We start from the raw sequence: 22,194 nt of genomic DNA, 5'->3' as shown, positions 1-22,194 counted from the left end.
ATGTGTGCAGCAACTGCTACTGTTTTTGAGAAAGAAGGGAAAGGTGAAAAGGCACTTACCTTTCATCTTGATGCAAAACTCCCCCAATAGGTTTTCCAGCTCTGCCTCTATGGTACACATGTTCTGTGTTGGAAAAGAAAACAGTGAGGGCAGACAAAACTTCTTTGGGATTTTTTTTAAAAGGTCTGTTTGTAAGCATAGATTCAAGATATTTTGCAATAACATCAATCTCAGAGCTATCCTTCTTGTTTAGCTAGGTCTGGCCCTAAAAAATGGCAACTTTGCCTGCTTTTTTGACACTTCAACCCTGTGCTTCTCTGCTGCTTCATGCTAATCCTCCTGATGGCAAAAGGGAAGCTTTTGCCCTTGGAGCATAACCTGCTCACTGTTCTGGTCCTCTCCAGCCAGGACTTGTGCCAACAGCAGCAGCTCTATGCCAAAGTGGCTCCCAGCATGATTTAATCTCTCAAGAAGCATGTAGTACATATAGAAAGAAGGCTGTGAGAGATTGGGTATAGACCCTCTCCAGTTCTTCCTTCAGGTTTTGGAAGGTTGTCACAGCTTGTGTGCCGGGAAGTCTGCAACACTATTAGACTTGCTCATCATCTCCTGACTGTTTAATAAAATAGATTTTGATCACAGCAAGTACAACACACAGGATGCAGCATATGTCTGTAGGCACATCGTTTCCAGTCAAGCTGCCATCCCTACATCTGCAGGCAGGAAGGAGGTAGCAGGAGCTTAAGTAGGTTTGGGGCAGATTTATGCTTTTGTTTTTTTGTTTTTTTTTGGGTTTTTTTTGCAGTTCCTAGGTATAACCCTGCTCTCATAGAGTCTAAACTGTTATTTCAAGGAACTCTTTGGGCCCATGTAACCTGTCTTTGTCAGCCATCAGGTATTCACCTGAAGAAAAACAAATACTAATTCTTCTTTGCTGAGTTTGCTTTCATTTCTTCTGTCTGGATAAAACTCTCCCTGAAATTAGTGGCAAAGTCCCTATGGCTTTCAAACAGTGAGAGAGTGAAAAGAATGAACTGATGACAATGTACCTCTGTGTACTCCTTGTAGCTCCTGTTGATTTCGGTCAAACTCTCTCGAGCTGCTTTGCTGGCAGGAGACATTGCAAAAGCTTGCTTCATTTTGCTGGCACCATCACAGAGACGTCTTTGGATACAATAGGCTTCATAAAGCTCATCCACCTAGTGGGAACAAGGAAAGTGTACTGAAAAAAAACCCCAAAACCCCAGCAAAATAAAGCAAACACAATGTAATAATTTGTACTAAAAGAAAACTCAGCCAAACCATTATATCCAATGGAGGGGCTGAGGAAATGAAGCTGTGATAGTGTTACAGTCTGTGGAAAAGAAACACAAGATGAAAGTAACTTCCACTGTAAAAAACTCAATAGAGCAACAGTAGAGGCCAGCAATTCACCTGCTTGCACTGCATGCCTCTAAGCATTTCTACTCATGCTCTCCCCATTGTAACAGTGAGGCAAGAATGCAGCCAGCTTCTCAAACATCTCGCTGTGGAAGAGCTCTTTAAAAGGCAACTGCAATGCCCACAACTGCCAAATGCAACTGGAAGTGGTAAATAGCACATTTAACAGGGTCAGCAGTGGTTTTGGCTCCCTAATATCCCTAATGGATCAAAGCTGTTGCAATATTTGACTAATAGGTAGTACTGGAAGCTGGGAGTAGTATTTTGAACTCTTACTGTCCATCCTCCAGAAACTGAGAGTCCTACTAGGAAACAGCACAAGTAAAGGGCTTACAAACAGCTGATGTCAAGTTAAAAAAGTATTTTGAACTTCAACCCCCCCCAGACATTTACATCTAGTTTTTTCTTACTTTCTTTTCATGTAACTTAGGGACCAAACATATTGTAAGCATTCTGGAAGTTTTGCAAAGCATAGTCACACACAGTATGAAGTCTCACCTGGATCTGACTTCAGAGGGGCAATGGATTTACACACCTCGTGCTTTGGTTTCCCTTTTCCCTCTAATCCCTGTACTGAATGCATATATACTCCAACTGAGTAATACATGCACATATATACACCAGCTAGATATAGTGGTTTATGTTTTTATAAACTAAATCTGTCAGATACAGAAGATGTGAGTTTTCTAACTGGGCTACCAGGGTGAGGAAAAGGACAGGAATTGAAGAAGCTGTCTCTTCGTTCTGCTTCTAACATCCCTCCTAAAACAGGATGATATTTGGGTTTTACCTAAAATAACTCCTTCCATTGTTATCTCTGAAATCAAGAGGTCACTCTGTGTCCCACAGTGCTCCTGCTCAGCAATAGATTTTCATGGCATAATTTCTCTCAATGAAAGCGTCCAGCACCTTGGCTTCATCAGTCTGTGGTTTTGTGTGCTGCATTAGAGATGAGCCTGATGTGACAATCCAGGCATGTTTCAAATCCCATTTTCTAAGTTTTCTAAGTTTGCTTAACATCTAACAAAAAGTGCTGTTGCTAATTTGTTTGGAATGGGATTTGTCTTCCTGATGGCTTCAAAGCCTTGGGTCAATTTTTACAAGGCTATCTTGAAAAACTGGGGGCTGAAGCCTCTGACCTGAGGACACCCTACCCAAAACAGCAAATGCTTTGCAAAGTGAAAGAGTTCAGCATAAGGTAATGAAGATACAGGCATCATTTTGCCATTTTGAAGTGACAAGAAAAGCTTTCTGCACTCATATTCACTCTTGTTTCTCTTGCAAGCCAGCAAACTAAAGACAGCTACTATAAATAGCTGTCGTTTGGTATTTACTTCTGACATTGGAGTGGAGCCTTGGTCTGGGATTGATATCCTGCTCTTGCCCATGTGAGTGTGGCTAGGACATGCTCATCTGCTCCCCAAGCATGTGGGATCTCCTGTGGCGCACCCCATTTTCCTTGCTTTACAGAGCAGTGGCAGGTAAAAGAGAGAGGGCATCTCTGTGTCCTTGATTAAATACTGCTGAAAAAACTCTTTTTTATCATTAGAAACAAAGATGTTTCTCCACCTGCCGAAGCCCATGGGCTTTAATGCCACACACTCTGTTCCTTTTGTCTCTGTTGCCGTGGGTTACAGAGAGTGAACTCACGTAGCTGGCAAGTCTGAGTAACACTGACCAGCGTTACCTCTCGCGTTTGGTGCTTTTCACTCTTATTATAAACCCAGAAACCATTAGCTCTGAGCAGGCTGAAGTGGGAAGGATTTGAATGGAAATGTTCCTCAAGTACTAATTTTTGCCATTCATGTTGCCAGCAAGGGAGTAGGTGGCTTGGGGAACAAAATCTCAGTCTATCGCCTCATGATTTATATTTTTATTTTCAGCTCCAAGAGTAAGAGAGGACTGAAATGAAAAGGTTTGGACAGGTTGTCATAATTAGAGGACTTGAAGCTGCACAAATGCTTTTCAAATTACTCTCAAAAGACATTTCATCTGTCAAAAAGAATTCATTCCTTTGTCAGGCTCAAAAAAGCAACTAATCACTAGCAGATATGTTTATAAGTAAAGGAATACATGCCATGGATTTCATCCAGCTCTAAAATGTATCAGTGTAAATCACAAGTACCTCCACTGATATTCTCACCGATGCATTCAGGTGGATGTGGGCCCCAAACCACGCAGCAGAAGCATTAGCAGTGAAATCCAGGAATAAATCCAAACTAGCTGTTGTGTGTGCTAGAGATAACTGCTGAATTAAATTGCTTTCAGATGCGACTCTCCTTCTATCTAAAGTCTGACAATAAGCATGCTGTGAGATAGATTTTCCCCAGCAAGTCTCCAACCCTATGTTCTCTCTGTACCTAAAAGTATGTGGGAGTGTCCTGGGGCATGGCTGGACCTTGAGGTCTGTGTGGAAACCCTTTCTTTGGCTCCGACCACCAGCCTATCATGGAAAAAACAGCCAATCTGGGAGCAGCCTCCCCAGCACAAAGAGGTAGCAGGAGGCCAAGGGTTTGTTTCCTCAATAATATAGGAACAGATGCAGAAGAAAGATGATAGGAGAGAGCTCATTACCTTGCTAATGTGGAACTCCAGCCTTCTCATGTATCTCTCAACTGCTTTGATTTGCTGAAAGAAAGGAAAAGACAGAGGTGAGGCATCTTTAAATAAATCAGTAAGACACTGCCACACTAGCTCTGCTAGTCCCCACGGATCCAAGATGTTCCTCCTTAAAACACACAGGATTTCCTTGACCATGAATCCAGAATCAGTTGTCCCATCCTACTACTGTTAAGCTGCTGCTGACAATGAAGCTCCTTCACTTTTTTACCTAATGTATATTTTTAAATGAGAGTTTTTATTTGATGGGATTTCTCTAGGTTTTTCTAATTATTAAAAAAAAAAAAAACTACAAACCCAAAAAAACCAAAGAAAGCAGAGCTTTTTTTAGGTTAAAAAATAATGTTTTCAATACTTTGAAATCCCATTATTAATATTGATCAGGTTTTACATTTCAAGATCCATAGCCTTCCATAGCAAGCTGGTTTTGAAACTAAACCCAAGCTTGGAATTTTGTCGGAAAAAAAAAAAGAAAAGACTTGTTCAGGAAATGTTTTTGAAAGCTTTTCTTTCACCTAAATTTTCCGGCACGGAAAATGTATTTTCAATTTTTCTTTCTTCAGAACTGGCAGGAATGAACTGGGGCTTTACCTGGATCCCCCTCAGCCCTCTGGTACGCTGCTATCAGCCCCCATCTGACTGGAGCTAACTGAGAGAATTTGCACAAGGGAATGGATTTAATGGCTGTCAGCTGAGAGAAAAAGGAAGTCCCTCCTCTGCCTCCTTCCTTGCCTGGCAGGGGTCTGTCTCTCTGTCTGTGCCCATCCCAGAGCCAGTCTGACCTGGCAGACCTCAGGAAAAGGGTTGGTGGGGTATGTTTGATGCCAGATTAGTGAGCACACTGTGATGCTGCATTAGTGGGCAGGAACAGAGACCCTGGGAAGAAGAGGGAAGTGGGACTTCTTCCTTTGAAAATGCAAGTGTTGGCGTGGCTAGCAGATCCCTCTGAGAAAGGTTTCCATGTACACTGTATGGATATTAATGCTTCCTTGCAAAATGAGTGTTCAAGGGAGTAGCATACCTTATCTAAATCGTACAGGACTCCCTGCAACAGAGAACACAAAACTGATTAATTTTGCAACACAACAGCACCATGAGAAAGTAGTGTTTGACACTCAATAGACATCACAAACAATACCATGGCTAAAAGGGAAGAAGAGCATCAGTGCAGATTCCCTGTATCCCACACCCATCCCTTGGCTGCTCCAGCACCTCAAGAAGGCCACTGTGCATCTACATGATGAAAAAGCATTGCACGTACCAGGCGTGAGTTTCTTTTCATGTCTTTTAACTGAGTAGTCAGCTTATCCAGCTCTGTCTGGTGGACTTCCAGATACTCACTGCAAACACAAACCAGAGAACGATGCATGAGCTCTGCAGCACATACCAAGCTGGCTGATGACCATCTTAAAAGAAAATCTGCCTGACAAATTACTTTCTGCACTGGATGTTTACAGACAAAAAACTCATTTACATTGATCTGTCCTAAAAGCAGCTCCCTGCTGCCTTTTTGGGAATAAATAGGAGTCCCCTTATTTAACAGTGTGTAAGAGCTCGGTGTCCTCTTTACACTGAACAACCAGTTTCAAGTAAGCTAATCTGCTGCTTAGTTTATGGGCTGGTGCCTTCCAGTCTCTACGCCTGTATCTGGCTGATAAAAGCCCTGTTATCATCTGGGATGTTATCTGAAAGGCAATACAAGCCTTTGATAGGACTCTAGGAAACTCAGAGGGGAAAAAAAAAAATCTCATGCTGAAATCACAGACTTTGGGAGCTTTTCTCAAAATGTGAACGGAAATGGGATTCTGCCTCCTGTATTCCTGTTTCCCATACAAATATTTTAGATACTAAGTGTCACAATCCAGACTTCAAGAGGTGTATGTTCATCTCTTATGAGGAAGGATCCCTGTTCTTGTTTCTCTAGGCTCTAAAATGTCACAGAAAGCTTCAGTCAACAAGCAGGATAAAAGCTCTTACTCCAGACCACTTTTCAGGGCTCGGTAGACCTCTTCCATCCTTTTAGGCTGGGGTTCTTTGGGCGTGGTGCTGTTCTTATGGCCCAAATTATGCATTTTCTTCACTTTTGCTTGGGGCTTCTTGAGCGCAGAGGAATTTTCAATAAAGGAGTTGCACCTGCAAAATTAACATCAAAGAGGAAGAAATCCCTATAAATCATAGAAATCTCAAAGGAGTGTAGCTTGAAGAAATCTTCTGATAGTATCTCTGCTTGCAAAAAATTAATCTGCTTCTGTGCCTGCCAGTTAAAGGTCTGCATTTCTTTATGGGTTAAGAATCTGAGCAGCCTGGGATATGTGCTTCCCAAGACATAAATGCTTGTCTGGAAATGCAAGGCCGAATCTGAGGCTCATCAGACATTTCTCTGTCTTGCACCATGCCTGTCCTAACTCACATTAGAGAGCCCATGAAAGAGCTGAACTATATCCAGGTGCTAGGAGCCCAGATAATCTTAGGTGTAAAGCCTGAGGGTCCTAAGGAAGACTGGGATTTAATTAAGAGAGTTTCTGGAGAACAGCATTACTAATCTTGAGTATGGAGTGTATGGCAAAGTGAGGACAGTTGCTGGGTAGGTCAGCATATAACAACCATCATTGACTTGGGCTGGCAATGGGAGCCCCTTTGCCTGCTGTTATTCCTCAGTTGCTAACTGGTGGTCTGGCACTGGGAGACTGCATAATTTAAAATCAATTGTAAAGTAGCCTCTGGGAGCATCCACGACTGCACGGCTTGGGCATGCCTGACTAAAAGCCCTAAGTCCTGTGTAGCTAAGGGGCAGTGCACAGAAAGGTTCCACAGCCAAGCTCCAGGAAACAGCTTTGTTTTGAATTCGTAGCAGTGCAGCAATGAGAAAACTGTCTTTTAGGCAGCAGTGGTCTTAAACAGGAGGTGATGGCAAGTGCATCATGTACAGTGTTCCTGCACATTTCACATGTTGAAAAGATCACTGCATAAGTTAAAATGGTTCTCTGAAATTCTCTTACAGCTCTGAGGCATGTGAGGAAGCCCTGCATTAATGGGGGAGAGGCAAACAGGCTGAGGGTTAACAGCTTAGTCATACAAAAAATATACAGAGACATTTTAGCCTAGGACACTTTATTTGGCAGAGAGTCAGAGATAAAGAAGTCCTCTCTCATCTCCTTTCCTCCTTCATCCCCTAAAGCCCAGAACTCCCTTACAGCCTGATTTTGAAATTCCCCTTAGAGAACAAGGGCACTTGCCTGGACCGTCTTTCCTGAAGCCCGCTGAAGCCAGCGAAGGACTGACTTCTAATAATCCCATTAGGACCTCCTGGGGAGAATGAATGTGATCCTATTGACATGATGTCAGGGAGCTTCGGAGATATTCCTGAAAAACAACAGAAAGCATGTCAGTGAGGGTGAAATTACAGCAAAAGGCAGGCAGTGAGGCCAGACAGCCTGGTGTCCATCCGTGACATTAAGGGGTACCTGAACCCCACGAAGGGCTGCGAGCCAGGGCTCAAATCCATTTGCATTTCCAAATCATCGCCACTCAAAACCAAAACAGTCCTATTTTAACTTCTGACTTCCAGCCCAGGGTCTACTGAAAATGTACCAGCGACACACTTACATCCACCAAGTCTGGATGTGGGACTAGAAACTAGATACTTCGATGTGATAATCCCATCCACAATTTCTGCCATGCCTGGCTTCACCCCCAGCCCCAGTGTCCCCATCTGTCCTGGGAATTATTATGGCAGCGTGCAGAGCCCTTAGGAGGTGCTCACTGTCACTGCAAAGTGTGATTATACACAATAATAATTTTAAAAAGGATTGATACATCATGAACGCCCTGCAGCTCCCCTTTGATCCTTGCTCCCATGGCTGCTCAGCCCAGGGGCTGCTGAGAAGACGCGGTGGGTGCATGTGCAGCCATGACATGCTGTGATGAGAGGGATGCCCTCCACCGTGAAGAGAGAGGAGTAAACAAGCTCCAGGCACTGTATGCTCTGCATTTCATGTGTCTGGGGGGGCCTCAGCAGGGAGGAAGCCCTTGCCCTCTGTGTGCTCATTTCCAATGCCCAGCTTGGCATCTGCACTAAACTAGGATGATTTCAATCCATCCACAAATAAATAGCAGAGAAGTGCTATGGTTCACAGCAGCTCTATCTGCTGCCACAAAGGAAAAGGGGGATGCCTTTATCTTCCTTTTCTCCTTAATCCACTGTTGTTCTTGTCTCTCTGCCCTCGGAAGACAATTAAATTGATTTTTCTGCTGGCTTGGTTTTGTGCTGCTCTGGTAAGAGGATTGGCCGCACCAATTTGTGAGGAGCACCATGGTCAACACAGGCCAGGCAGCAGGGCACGGAGCAGGAGGAAAACGGGGATGCTGGAGAAGAGGGAGCTGGTCAGCGGGTACTGCCAGACACGGCTCCTCCATCCTGCAGACCCATCCTTTCACTGCCTCCATCCTTCCTGGGATGTCAGTTCAGCTGATGACACAACTGTGCTGTGAAATGGACTGAGAAACTAGGCCAGCTTAAAAATAACCTGACAGAAAATGAAAAAGAGGGGTTTTAGCAGTTCTTTTCCCTCTGTTTTAAAAGCTGGACTCAGCCTGCCCGATGGTCCCAGTTCATTTCACTCCAGTAGCTGGGCTGAGGGATGAGCTTGGTAATGAAGCAGGATGGTATGGCAGGGGCTGGAGCTGCCTGCAGGCAGTGGAGCTCATGTTCTGTAAAACTCTGACAACTTTGAACTACAGGGCTGAGAGGGTGAGAGCAAATCTAATCCGCCCTCTCATCCCCACAGATCAGGAATGATTGCGAGTGCCCAATAAAGCAGCCATTTGTGAAAGCCAGAGATCTACACTGTGAGCCTTCACAACTGAACATATTTATTAATGATAAGCACCAGAGCTACATGGTGCTTGCATGGCAAACATTCACTGCAGAAAGCAAATATGTGGGGAAACATTGTGCACTGCTGAGTTATATTTAATTTGTAGCCTTAAGCTGGGCAAATACTCTTTGGGGTGGCAGTAAGTGCCATGGTGAACTACTGTTTCTCTTTGGAGGAGACTGTATTGCCCAAGGAGCAGCTTTGTCGGGAATATTTCTGCAAGAACTCTGCCAGAAACACTTCTTCCAGTCCCAGCATTGCCAGCACTACTGCTAATGAGACATTTTCTCTATTGCACAACCCAACCAGAGCGCATCTTCCTGTTTTGGAAGTGAGGGCTGTCCCCTTGACTGAATAGCCTCAAAGATACCACAAGGGGTGCAGTCAAAGACAGTTTTCTCCTCCCTTGTGGTCAGCAGGAATGGTACTTCACCATTTGCGTCCCAGCCTAGCCCAGATGTAGCCCACCCAGCTCAGGGCTCAGAGAGTTTAACCACAGCAAGGATAAACCCCTGGGACAGAGAAGTTGCTGTCTGGCAGACTAGGACCGTGAGCACCTGTATTGGGCAGAAAACCACGGATAGGGGAGAGCGTGGAGGAGCAGAGAGGCTCTGGAGCAGCTGCTCCTCACAAACTCAGAAGATACCACAGTGAGGATGCACTTTGGCTAACTCACACAGGAATAAACATGCTCCAGTCACAGCTGGAGGTACTTGAGGCTTTGGTCAATGAGAGCCCAAATTTGGCTCTGTACTCATCCCTACATTCATAAGGTTCTCTGCACACCTCTGCAGGGCTGAGCTGTGCTCAGGCTTGCTGATACCTGGCACAGCACTTGCCAGAAGGCATTTTGCTGCTTCCAGGGTCAAATCTCACATCCCTATAGATGGTACAGAGTTTCCCTGTACCAGATTATGCCTAACAGTTCAAACTCCACAGAGAGCCACCTCCTGCGAGACAGAGCGGAAACCACCTGACCACAGCACTCTGGGGTCGGCACAACAAGTTCCCTTTGGGTTTGCAAATGGCCTTTAGACAATTAGACTGCAATCTGCATGCTCCCATACAAGGATTTGCATTAAAAATCTAGTCCAGAGTGTCAAGGAGCAGAAAGAAAATCCCTTGCAAGTGTTCAGTACTTGCATGGCTTGACAGGAACATTAACACACACACCCTGACAACATCTGGAGACCTAGGAGGAGCTAAACAACACTGACAGTCAGAGGAGGTTTAGCTGCATAAACATCAACCATTCCTCAAAAAATAAGAGAGATAAAACAAAACTTGAAAATGGGTGCTAATCACAACCACATTGGCTATGAAAAGGGCTTTAGATTCAAAACTGTTGTGAAAATGCTAGCATCTTCTGCATGATGTCTCTTCTCTATTCATATGAACAGAATACAAATGGCTTTCACTCTGAACAGAATCTTAGTGTCCAAATCTGACTGTGCAGAAACACTGGAACTGTTTTGATTTTCTTTTCCTTTGGGCTAACTTAAAAAATAAATAATCTTGGAAAAGGAATGTACTTATTTATTTTCTTTATTTTGCCCAAGAACTCAGATGGCTTTGAAAGGCTTTAGTAGCTAAGACTTTCCCCAAGATACCAGAAAAAATGTGCAAGAAGTGCAATTGAAATGCAAATTGAAGACCTGCCTGGAGCTACTTTTGCTTTGCTTTTGCATAAAATGGTCAGAACTCAGAGCCCAGATAGGCTTGTGGCCTCTCCCTATATATTTATACATAATCTTGGTGAATAATGTATGTTTAATTTCGGTACAGAAGAAAACTGAGATAAAAGGAGGTAGCAGTAGGAACTGGTGAAATATCCCAGCTCTGTTCAGTTATTTTCCATTGGTCAGGTTAAAGGTTGACTCTATTGTACCAACACCATCTGTTCTTAAGATTTAAACTAATATTCATAATATGACATCTCAGATACTTCCAATCAACCTCAGAAAATTGCAGACTCTGCATCAGCTCCTTGGCCCAAACTCTCAGAGACAATGGCTGCATATGGTCACTGCATCAATGGATTATTAATGATACCCATCTTGCAAATACACTTTGAGTGATGAATATCTCTCATGTTGTTGTGATATCCTCTGTTGAGAGGGATTTATTTTCCTGCCTCTTAAACCATTCACAGGTCTCTCTGCTATCAACTACATAAACCTACCTCTGAATTTAATAATACAGTTGTATCCTGATGATATGCATGGGTGCAGTTGCTAGTATAATTTCAGTGAGGCTCAGCCCATGAGGACTCACCCAGATCTCTTACTGACCTGACAGGCATCCCCACAGCTGAACACCACTAAGGGCATTCTGCTGCTACACCAAGGGAGCGATCAAGTTTCTCAGTCTACATTTAGCAGTTATGTCATATAATGCTACTGTCTTCTACATGCAGTATAAATTTTGCTCTCAATATAATGCAAGTTGCACATCTAAAATGATATTAAATGCTTCTGTGATTTGACATATCTATTTCAGCAGTGGATATAATGACTACACTTACACTTTTAAATCTATATAGTTAATGAACCAGGGATGTTTCATTTTAAAAAGACACCAGTCTCCTTACTGCTAATATAAGCATGCCCTGTGTAGAAGTATAATTAATATAATTAATACTGCACATGCTAAGTGCAGAGCAGTTGAATGATGAGCCCATCAGCGTGTCGAGGGATAAGGTGAAATCCTATCAGTACTCTGCTGCCCTATTCGCTGACAGCTTGCAGCAAAGAATGGCAGATAATTGATGATGCCTCTGTCCTCAGGGAAATAAAAGTCCCCCCTCTCAGCTCTTCTTTCAGTCTGGAAATGGGGAAACAGCTGAGCCCTAGCTAATGAGTGGGGAAGGGACAATCACTTCCACAGGGCTGCTCTCTCTTCATCACCCTAAGCACAGACCTCTACCTCCCACAGTGCCAAAATATTTGATAAACAGTGTTTGATTCAAGCTAAGAGGGGAAATTCAGGCAGAAACATATTTGCTAAATCTAGTCTAACTTTTGCACAGCCTTTTTTTCTTTGCTTCTTCCCCATGACCAGTTTGGAGATGTTATGTTTTGCCCACCACATGACAAGGGGAAGTTGGTTTTGCTAGACATGCGCTAACAACCATGTAAAGCTGCAATATACAGTGGTGATGGTGCCCTTGATTCCTCCTGTTCTCTCCCTGTAGCAGCTACAGTTATGGCTCCAGGTCTAGAATTTGCTGTAAGGTGTGAAGGAGCTGTCTGCAGCTGAGGCTTCGAGGACACTTCGGGATTATGTATAATCACTGATTAAATGGGATAGGACTGAGTGACTGAAAGCATCCTTGATCATCCTTTCTTCCTATATTATTTTCTTTTGTGACACATGGTTCAAGGTCCATTCTGGATCTCAGGAGAGGTAATTCCTGCAGTGAGATGGTTTGTATGTTGATCTATGATGGTCTGCAGGCTGCCTGTTAAAAATCAAGTGATAATTATTTAGGTTACGGTGAGCTGAGGGGGTCCACTAACTAATGTGAGTGGATGGCTACAAAAGTCAACCAATTCTGTTTGGTGTGCTAGGAACATTTCTTACCTACAAACCCAGGGTATGTTTGACAAATTAACTGATATCTTTGTGACTAATGAAAGAAAAGAACATTTTCCTCCCTCATCTATGCCAAGATCTATATTCTTATTGGGCTGGCTGCCCTACAAAGGAGAAAAACTTTTAAATGCAATGAGATGAAATGTCAATGCATCTCTCCAAAAGACAAAGGACCATGCATCTCTCCAAAAGACAACCACAACAAGGGAAGGAACTGTTATGCCCTAGTAGTCATGTCATCCTCCATGCCAATTCTTTCTGTTTTGCACTCATAAGCCCAAAGAGCAAAATGAAATTCTAAATTTACACATACTCAGCGCCAAGCTCATTAAGTGCACCTTCAATTCATGCTGCTTGCTTTTGTAGCCTAAGTCTAGCAATTTTTAATATTTATTTTCCAACTTCTTCGTTCTGATTTAGCTGAATCACTTTGGCAATACAAGGCCAGCATGGCCAGTAGCCCAAATAACCACCTGGAATTTATGATTTCCATGTTCCCTCAGCTCCCAGAAGGTACAAAGGTATGCATCTTAGATGAGAAAGTACACATCCTTTTGGGTTTTTTAACATAAAAATTTGACAGTGCTATGTGGGTAAGAGTGCTCAGGAGCATTATAAAAACTTTCACAAGAAATTTAATTCTTGCACAAGAGTTTTTACACTTTCAACACAAAAACTCTTAGGCATGAGTGAGCAGGCTTATAATTTCTGTATGTGTCAGCAAGATTTCTGTGGGGTGAGGGTCTCCTGGAAGCACCTGTAGAAAGGTGTCTTCTGTTGGTCACTCAATTACACGAACTACAACCTTATGCTCCCAGTGATTGGGCTGCTCCTCCCTTGTGCAGGGCAGCATTTGCTAGAGCTGTACAGACATGTGAACTCCATCCGAAGAACTATTCTTGGTTGCCAGAATAAAATCATGTGCATTTTTTCCACCCAAGTCCAAGGCTTAGAGATAGTCCTAAATAGCAGCATATGGCTACACCGACAAGCACACTTCCCAAGCTTACATCAGCCGGTGAAAGGCCAGCAGACCCGAGAGCTTCACACGTTAATTTTAGCCTACAGAACGAGCCACATGGGCTTACCCACACGGCTGAAGAGCAGTGCTGCACAGAGAAGGAGCTGCAGCTGAGATGGAGCCCCCTCCTTCAAACAAGACATGTGGGAGCACATGGGACATGCTTGGGTGGGCATCAAAGTCATTGGTAGCCACAGCACAGGAAGGGAAACTTCTGCCCCGCCTCTTGCAGCCACAAGAATCTTAGCTGAGCCCACTGCAGCTCATCCTGCTCTTGCTGAGGTGGTCTCTTCCCTCACCATGGACATCCTCCGCACTGATTATCCAGCAGGCTCTCTCTGAAGGCTTGAGCACACTTCTCACTGATGACTTTATGTCCATCAGGGACACCTACAGTGATTCTTTTATTAGCTGTATTTCAATACCTTCAATTCAGGTGGATTCCATTCTTACAACGCACAAAGAAATGTTTATGCAACTGATGCATCTTTTATAGCTCTTAAGCCCACAGCTGGGAGCTTTACTTTTTCATGCAGAAATCCCCACAAGCGAGCACAAGGTGCCATTACCTCTTTCTTAGAAATGAAAACGTAGTATCGCAGTACCAAATTTCAGCTTTTGTTTCAAATTGCATCAAGCTTTAGGAAAAAGGCTTGTACTTTATGGCCTCATTTCTGTAAGAACATTTTAAATGTTGCATGTAAGGGCGTTTTCAATTCAAATGCTACAGTATTTGCTAGCTCATCACTAGACACCCTGAGCAGAAATACAAATTGTCTACCATCTGGAACAGCCCATGTTGTTTTTCTGCTCTGCCTACCCAAACTAGATGATGCGCATTAACCTTTTTATTGCATAAAAAGCAATAGTAACAGTAAGAAAAAAGCTAACGGTCCAGGTCAAGAGCAAAATGTTCAAGTAGATATGACTGCAAATGCATAGAACCTGATAGCTGGTGCTCCCACTGTAATACAGCTCCATTTATTCAGTAAGTCATCTCTCACACCAGTGTAGGTACCAAAGTCAGCATGAGGACTTTTCACTTCATTTTATTTTTATTATAAAACATGCCTTTAGCACTAATTCTTATGACCTCACTAGAACACAGAAATAAGGATTGGCAGTGGCTAAAGTGAAAGCAGCACCCTTTTTGTCTCATACCACAGTTAGCTTTTTCCCTCCCCTTTTTGCATCTACTGCTTCACCAAAGCTCTCAGTGCAATGCCCCCGTTTCTCTAGTTGTGTTGCCAGGGAGCCTCTGCTTAACCTCCCCTCAGAGAAAGACCTACACTGCACCTTCCCCCTGGTACAGCTGAAAACCTAAGGAGAGGGAAATGCAAATGAGTTATTTCACTGTAATAAACCCAAGGAAAATAAATTTGATCCTAAATGGCTCTGCACACAACAGATGGGTTTGTGGCAGCTGACCTCCTTTTTTTTTTTTTTCAGTTCCAACATTATTTCACACTGGTGGCTGCGGTGAGCATGCGCAGGAGCCCACATGGATGGAGCCCTCCCTAATCTTGCTCCCTACAGCATTAGAGACATAGGGCAATCATATTCAGCTGGCATTAGCATAAATAAGCAAAATTTGGTCTATAACTGTACTTGTGAGTGTGGCTGAGGGATCAGAATCTGACCATCTAATTACATTTGACATTCATTCATCTCAAACCCACCCCAGTATGCAGAATTATCTTTGATTAGAAGTCAATTCCAATTCTACTCATCACTGATAATTCTCTATGTCAATGTAAGATTTAATTAAAAACAAAGTCCCATTGCCGTTCAAGTGCTGGCAAATAATCTAAAGAAAAAGCACTTCTGAAACCCAGCTGAGAACAATCCTCTCATGCTTTAAACCCACCTTGCACAAAATCCCTAACAAGCGGTTCAGCAGAGTGGCTTGAGCACACAATTAACCACACTGTCATTCTGGCAGCACTGCACAGTCATAAAAGTGCAAGACTTTGGGCAGCTCTGTTATCTATCCCTGCATCAGGAGATAAACTACTAGGAGCAATCTTCTGAGCAGTAGTAAGACTAGCAGGATGCAAAACAGGTTGTGGGAACTCCTCCAGCCAGGAGCAGCCTGTCTACTTCTCCACCTCTTTTAGCATACGCCTGGTTGACCACAGATGTCACGTAATTTTAATTTCTTAGCTCAGACCACAAAAAGTGACCAACCTATTGCCCATTTTGGCAAGCATTAGCATAAGGGGAGGCCTAGGAACCTGTGAGTGCTGTGGGTGGTCTCCCTTGACCCTTACTGACCAACAGCAACATCTGGAGTAACAAGCCCAGGAGTAACACCTGGGCACAAGTGGGGTAAGGCAGCCCTGATGTCAATAGATGCAGCTCCAGTGGGAGTCCTTTGGCAAAATCCATGATGAATTTGACCAGTGACCTAAATTTGCACGTCAAGTGTAAGCAGCACAGAGTGGCTTCACTTTCTCAGACTGCACAAGGAATGAATATAAAAATCTTCTCCGTGACAGGAGAAAAAAGCAACGGCTAGCAAAGCTGTCCTTGAGAATGCTGATTTCTTTAATTACTTTACACCAATATTTTTGCTGCTTTACAACCCTCATTTAATGCAGATGGTAGCAACATGGGCAAGGACAGCAAGCTGAGGATACCATTTCTTTGCATCTGCAGGAAAGTAAATGCATCAAGTAAACACATGCAGGATGGTTTGGGTAACCAGTGGGCTGCTCTAGAGATTATTTGTTTGCCCTCAGCCAAGACAGACAAACTAGCTGTTCTTGGTATCCATTCCAGGTACGCTCTAATATAAGCATGAGTGAGCTAAATTAAACAAGTACGACAGGCTTTTCATCCCTGAAAGGAAAGTAAAACATCATTGTTGTCAAATCCTTTCAGCCACTAATGAGATACAAACGCTTTGCTGCTCCTTTTTAAATACATGGGATTAGGGTGACTTAAAACTCCGTGGATGTTTATATGATCATTCTATTTCCAGGAGTGTCGTAATGGCACACTGCTCACTAAAGTACTGTTGAACATACACCGTTACATGTCCTAGGATGAAGATCTTTAAAAAGCTGGATGTTCTTCTCCTAGACATCCTAGACATGAGCATTGCAGAAACTGATTTATTTAATATTTTTTACACCTTACAAGTGTAACCACTTAAAGAGCATTGCCATAGAAGTCCTGCGTTACTTCATTTACATTTGGCTATAGCATCTGTCTGAAGCTCTCTTCCAGTACATCAAGTAGTTGAACACTGTCCATGCACAACCAAGAATGGTTGTCTGCTCTGATGCAACTTGCTTGTCTCTTGGCTTCAGCTCATTTTCAAATTCAAAACTTCAGTCTTCTTACATATATGACTTTAAGAAATTTTATTTAAAGGTATAGCAGAGTTCATTATTCTCTTGGCTACAGTATTTTAAGCTTTTAAAACCTCTTGAAGGCACAGGATATGAGTATGTATCTAATACAATGAAACAGCCTAAACTTCTTCCAAAACACCACCATTTTCTCTGATCAGGATCTTTAAAGGATCTGTAAGAAACATCTGAAAGAGTGAGTATAAAAGGGTAAGGGTCTATGCTAAGGTCCCTCTTAGGAAAAGCTTGTGTTAGTGACACTGGTGCTGGAAAAAGAAGTCTTATGACCAATGGGGCAGCTGAGCAAAATAAAAAAGGTGATTGCTATGTGTAGATTGCCAGAGGACACAGCTATCCCAACCCTGTCCCAGACAGTTATCTTATACCAGGTACCCACAAAAAGAGCAGAACAGCTTTACGGACACACAAGTGTTTACAGGAACCACTAGAAAAAAAATACCTAGAGCTTTAGGGAGACCTGCTGTCCTTACCACCACTTTCTGAAACTACATTTCATTTCAACACTTATCAAGATGACTCAACAACGTGCAAATGGAGCCCAGAAAGCCAGCAATATTCTGTGCTGCATGAAAAGCAACATGGGCAGCAGGGTGAGGGACACTGCCCCTCTGCTCTGGTGAGACTCCAAGTCAAGTATTGCATCCATGTCTTGGGCCCTCAGCACTGGAAAGACACGGACATGCTGGAGTGAGTCCTGAGGATGGAGCACCTCTCCTACAAAGACAGGCTGAGAGAGTTGGGGCTGTTCAACTGGCAAAGAGAAGGCTCCAGAGAGACTGGATTGTAGCCTTTCAGTACTTGAAGGGGGCTTGTAAGAAAGATGGGGTCAAACTTCTCAGCAGGCCCCGTAGTAAGAGGACAAGGGGCAATCTTTTATAACTAAAAAAGGGTAGGTTTAGACTGGATATAAGGAATAAATTATTTACAATGAGGGTGTTGAAACACTGGAACATCTACAACAGAGTGGCTGCAGATGCTCCATTCCTGGAAACATTGAGGTTGACTTGGAATACACTTTGAGCAGACCTAGTCTACTGGAAGGTGCCCATGATAGGGGCAGAATTGGAACTAGATGGCCCTTAAAGGTCCCTTCCAACACAAACCGTTCTACAACACCGAGATTCTCAGTATAGAAAAGCTGTTCTCTCTTGACTCTGAAATGGCTTTCTCCTCCTTGGGGCAAAGGAGGTTTTACTGAACAGTCACTGCCACAGTTCTGGTTTAGGCCAGATAGGGCTTTCTTACACAACTACTGTGCATATTTTGGGAAGCATGGACCAAGGATCATTCCCAAAGCAGTCCTGATGTACTTTCCTCCTCTGAAAGGTAGGGGAGTTTAATGCCATAGATACAGGCTGGTCTGTGCCTGCTGCTGTTCCTGCCCAAAACATTTGCAAATGCCTGTAGTTTACTGTCACAGACAAAGCCAATGCAAACCTGATGAAACTCTTAAAACTACAGCAGGTAGATCTAGTCAGGGTTAATTGGTAAATTTAATTTTAATGGTCATTAAAAAAAAAACAAATCCTGAGTTTAAAATGCCATATGATCCAGCTATGCTATAGGATTAGTTACCATTTGAGTTTTCTAGACACAGAGACATTACAGATAAACTAAGCATGAACCAGAAAGATCCGACAGTGCTTTTTGCCACTGAACTACTAGGTAGTTATCTTGTGTAGCTCTTCATGGCATAAATTAAGGCAGCACATCTTGGCTCATCCCTGCTATTCCACAGTATGCCATTTAAAAGAAAGACCTACTGGGGCCATTGCAGGCTAATGACAAGCTTTTAGGAATGACACCGTAGCTTGTCCTCTGCTGCCCTTCCTTTCTTCTTTCCTTCCCTGTTGATTTCTGCATTTTCCTATTCATGCCATATTAACACACCATTAAGGAGATAGGAAAAGGAGGATATAATGGCCTTTCATGAGGATGGAAAATTATTTTGCCCCTTTCCCAATGGAGACAATTGTCTTCTTCAGCTGCTGGCAGCATGACATGCCATGAAATACAGTGTCTGGAGGAACCCTGTGTACAGGGTTCAGTTTAAGATAGAAGCTGCCACACTGGATCCACCGCTGCCACCTTCTCTACTAGGAAAGAAGATGATTTTCTTTTTAAGGGTAGAGCTAGGAGAGAATGGGAAAAAAGCAACCTTTTGCTGGTTAACTGCATATGAAAAGCCATCTAACCTTTAGGGAACTTCTGTTTTCAGCACAGGGCATGGAAACCAAATGTATTGAAAGCACTTCCAGTGCAGCACCCTACATGATGGAACAAGGCTTTGTGGTCCAGCTGTCATCTGGGGAGATGATGACAACATCTCCCTCTGATTTCAAAGAAAGCAAAACCTCAGTTTATGCAGGCAGAATTTTAAGCTGATTATTCTCTGGCCTCAGCTGAGTCTTAGCATTTTTAATACAGCTTTGGTTTGGTTTTGTGTAGCACAGATGACTTACTGTAGTGTGCAATTCCAGCTCCTGGTTTTATTAATCTGAACCTCTAATAAACTAAACATTCTTCTCTGTTTATTTTAGCAAACATCTCTGCTTATACACAAGATTTTGTGTATATCTAAGTAGATGTGACCTGCAAGTGTCATACTGAATTCAAGAAAAAGCCTCGTGGATCAAAGAGAACCTCACAGCCCAGCACCTATTTGTGAAAACCCAAATCCTTCTTTGAACTAACAGAACACTGTTTTGTGGATGTACTGAATGAGACAAGGAAAGGGTAGTCAGTCATGCAGGGCAACACTTTACACACTTAATTGAGCATTGGCAACAGCATTGTCACCCACTGATGTGCCTGCTTGGTTGGGAAAGTGCACAGGTTGCTGCCATGATCCAGCGATGCTTACAGGGGTGACCAGAGAAAAAGGTGTGTCCATACCCAAGGAGACTTACTGGCCAAATATTACTTGCAGGGATATTGTTGCACAAAGCTGCAACATACACCACTACTTCTGTACCACAGCTAAGAAGTTTTAAAATCAATCATTTTAAAATTAAATACTAACAGAGGATGTTAAGCTGCTTAATTATGGAAAATACATTTTCCTTCATGTTATATAACAAGAAAATGCCTATCAGTCTTTGAATACAGAGCTACACTGTCTGCCCTACCTGCCTGCAGCAGTATCACAGACCACTGTCACCATGTCAACCCCAAGCACAAGCCTTGATCCTCAAGGCTTCTAAGGCACCCTCAATGAGTGCATTCACTACAAGCAAACATTTTTTTTCTTTGTTCAGATTCAGACTTCTAGCAGCTTCAAGACAAATCTTACAATGAAGAAAGACACCTCACTGAGGCAGAAATCAAGCAGTTTTGGCTGGTCAGACAGCAAGATGTTAATTTGGGGAAAGAGAAGGGAAGCTCTGGTGTTCAACCTTGCATGGTCTGTTGAAACATGTACCTCCTGCCACTATTTACAGATGCTTATTTGCCTGTCTCCTACAGATTTCACTGAAAAGGAGTTCCTTCTTTTGGTCAGCTCAAATACAAATGTATAAATAGTAAAAGATAGGGTTGGTCTAGACTGGTGTTTTTTAGAGGAAAAGGCACAAGCTAAAACCAGAACCTGGGTGATGACGAGACAGATTTTCTGTGCTGCAACTGCTTTTTGGAGTTAATGGATGACTAGACATTTTCCTGTTGATGAGGCTTTTCAGGACAAAATCATCTATTACAAATCTCTGGCTGTTGCAGCTAGATGAGGTTTTTGAATTAAAAAAAAAAAAGTTTATTACAGAAGGGATTATTTGAAACAGTTCTGGTGTTACTGAAGGGTTACCAGCAGGCTGCACAACCTGGAAAGCAAAGCTGCTGCTGCAGCTAATCAGGCTGTTTGAGGGCCAGGACAGAGGGCAGGCTGTGAGCAGTGGGACTGCAGTAATGAGATGGTTGGCTCTGCCAGCCAAGGTCAGCTTACTGGAGGCATCAGAGACCAGAGAGCTTCTGATGCTCTAAAAGAGCTGAAAGATAAAATGTATTATTGTGACTACTTCATGTGTTGCTCTGGTTCCAGGGAACTGTCAGCTTCAATTTGTTCCTCCCATTGAAAAGAAGAAAGATTGCTCGCATACTTCTGTGCTAATCCGTCATTTCTTTTGTGCTGGTTGGGAAGTAAAAATTACAGGATACCCTTGCAACATAAAAAGACACAAGAAAAAGATGACTTTAGGGAAAAAAGGCCAGTCACTTCTTGTGTCATGCTTAGAGGACTTCTTGAGTCCATTGGGTGCAGAGCCTGTATGCAAAGAATAAGACAAGGTCTGTACTTGTGGCTACCAAAAATCAATTCAAGTACACTATGAACCTGCCCTTCTCTACACCTACCAAATCCCATGGGGTAACACGTACTGGGATTGTCATTTTTGATCATGGCTTGGTTCCTGGAGCCTCGCTACAGCTCCCTAATTAACCTGGATGGGACTGGGGAGGTGGCATCCTCTTTCTCCCAAACAGCACCAGACCCAGCAGCAAAAACACTTCAAAGCTAGAGCTGAAGAGCAAAAATTCAAGGGATTTAATTCAAATCCCCTGGATGCAGACTTGTAGTGATAGGAGAATGGGTAATGATTTTAAACTATAAGAGGGCAGATTTAAGCTGGACACGAGAATAGTTTTTTATTTTTACAATTAGGGTGGTGAAACACTGGCACAGGTTGCCCAGAGAGGTGGTAGATGCCCCATCTCTGGAAACATTTAAGGCCAGGTTGGACAGGTCTCTGAGGAACCTGATCTAGCTGAAGATGTCCCTGCTCAATGCAGGGGGCTTGGACTAGATGGCCTTTAAAGAAAGGTCCCTTCCAACCTAAGCCATTCTACGATTCAGTGAAGGTTGAGCTAAAACTGGTGCCCACTGGCTGTAAAACAACAGCTGAATGTTGTCTGTCGCTAGGCTGACAAATGGGGATAATGACAGTCCCAGAAAAGATTACCTGGTACCTGCTGCTTCCTTTCCCTTTGAAATACCCACCTGGAAGTATTTCAGGTGCCAGAGAACCAACTTTATGGGAAGGGACAGGACAGGATTCAACCAGCCCCAGGCCAGCTACACAGCCCGTGTAGGTGCAGATAAGTGAGGGCATGAGCAGCGCTTGCACTGAGGAGGAGAAATAAAGCTGCAGAAGAGCTGTGGACAAGAAAATGCAGTTTCTGCTTTGATTTTGGGTATGTAGGGAAGCACAGTCATGGAGCTCAAACTGAGCTGACTGCCCAGCCTTAGCTAAGCCATTTCTGATATTAGGCAGAGAGG

At 43.2% G+C, this 22,194-nt stretch overlaps 1 protein-coding gene across 1 annotated transcript in view; it reads right to left on the bottom strand.

Moving 5' to 3' along the window:
* The window catches only part of RIPOR2 (RHO family interacting cell polarization regulator 2), a 67,437-nt gene that overhangs the window by 25,502 nt on the left and 19,741 nt on the right, over positions 1–22,194 (bottom strand). Inside the window, exons 2-8 of the mRNA XM_053953770.1 lie at positions 7,296–7,422; positions 6,037–6,192; positions 5,321–5,399; positions 5,081–5,104; positions 4,015–4,068; positions 1,050–1,199; positions 60–123 (exon numbers count right to left, since the gene is read on the bottom strand). Coding sequence (XP_053809745.1) covers positions 60–123; positions 1,050–1,199; positions 4,015–4,068; positions 5,081–5,104; positions 5,321–5,399; positions 6,037–6,192; positions 7,296–7,396 — 628 coding nt within the window. The 5' untranslated portion in view covers positions 7,397–7,422. The remainder of the gene's footprint in view (positions 1–59; positions 124–1,049; positions 1,200–4,014; positions 4,069–5,080; positions 5,105–5,320; positions 5,400–6,036; positions 6,193–7,295; positions 7,423–22,194) is intronic.

The sequence above is a fragment of the Vidua chalybeata genome, chromosome 1 (genome assembly GCF_026979565.1).
Source record: "Vidua chalybeata isolate OUT-0048 chromosome 1, bVidCha1 merged haplotype, whole genome shotgun sequence".
Classification (NCBI taxonomy): Eukaryota; Metazoa; Chordata; class Aves; order Passeriformes; family Viduidae; genus Vidua; species Vidua chalybeata.
The sequence above is the reverse complement of the archived record's forward strand: the minus strand, read 5'-3'. Positions and strand labels throughout refer to the sequence as shown.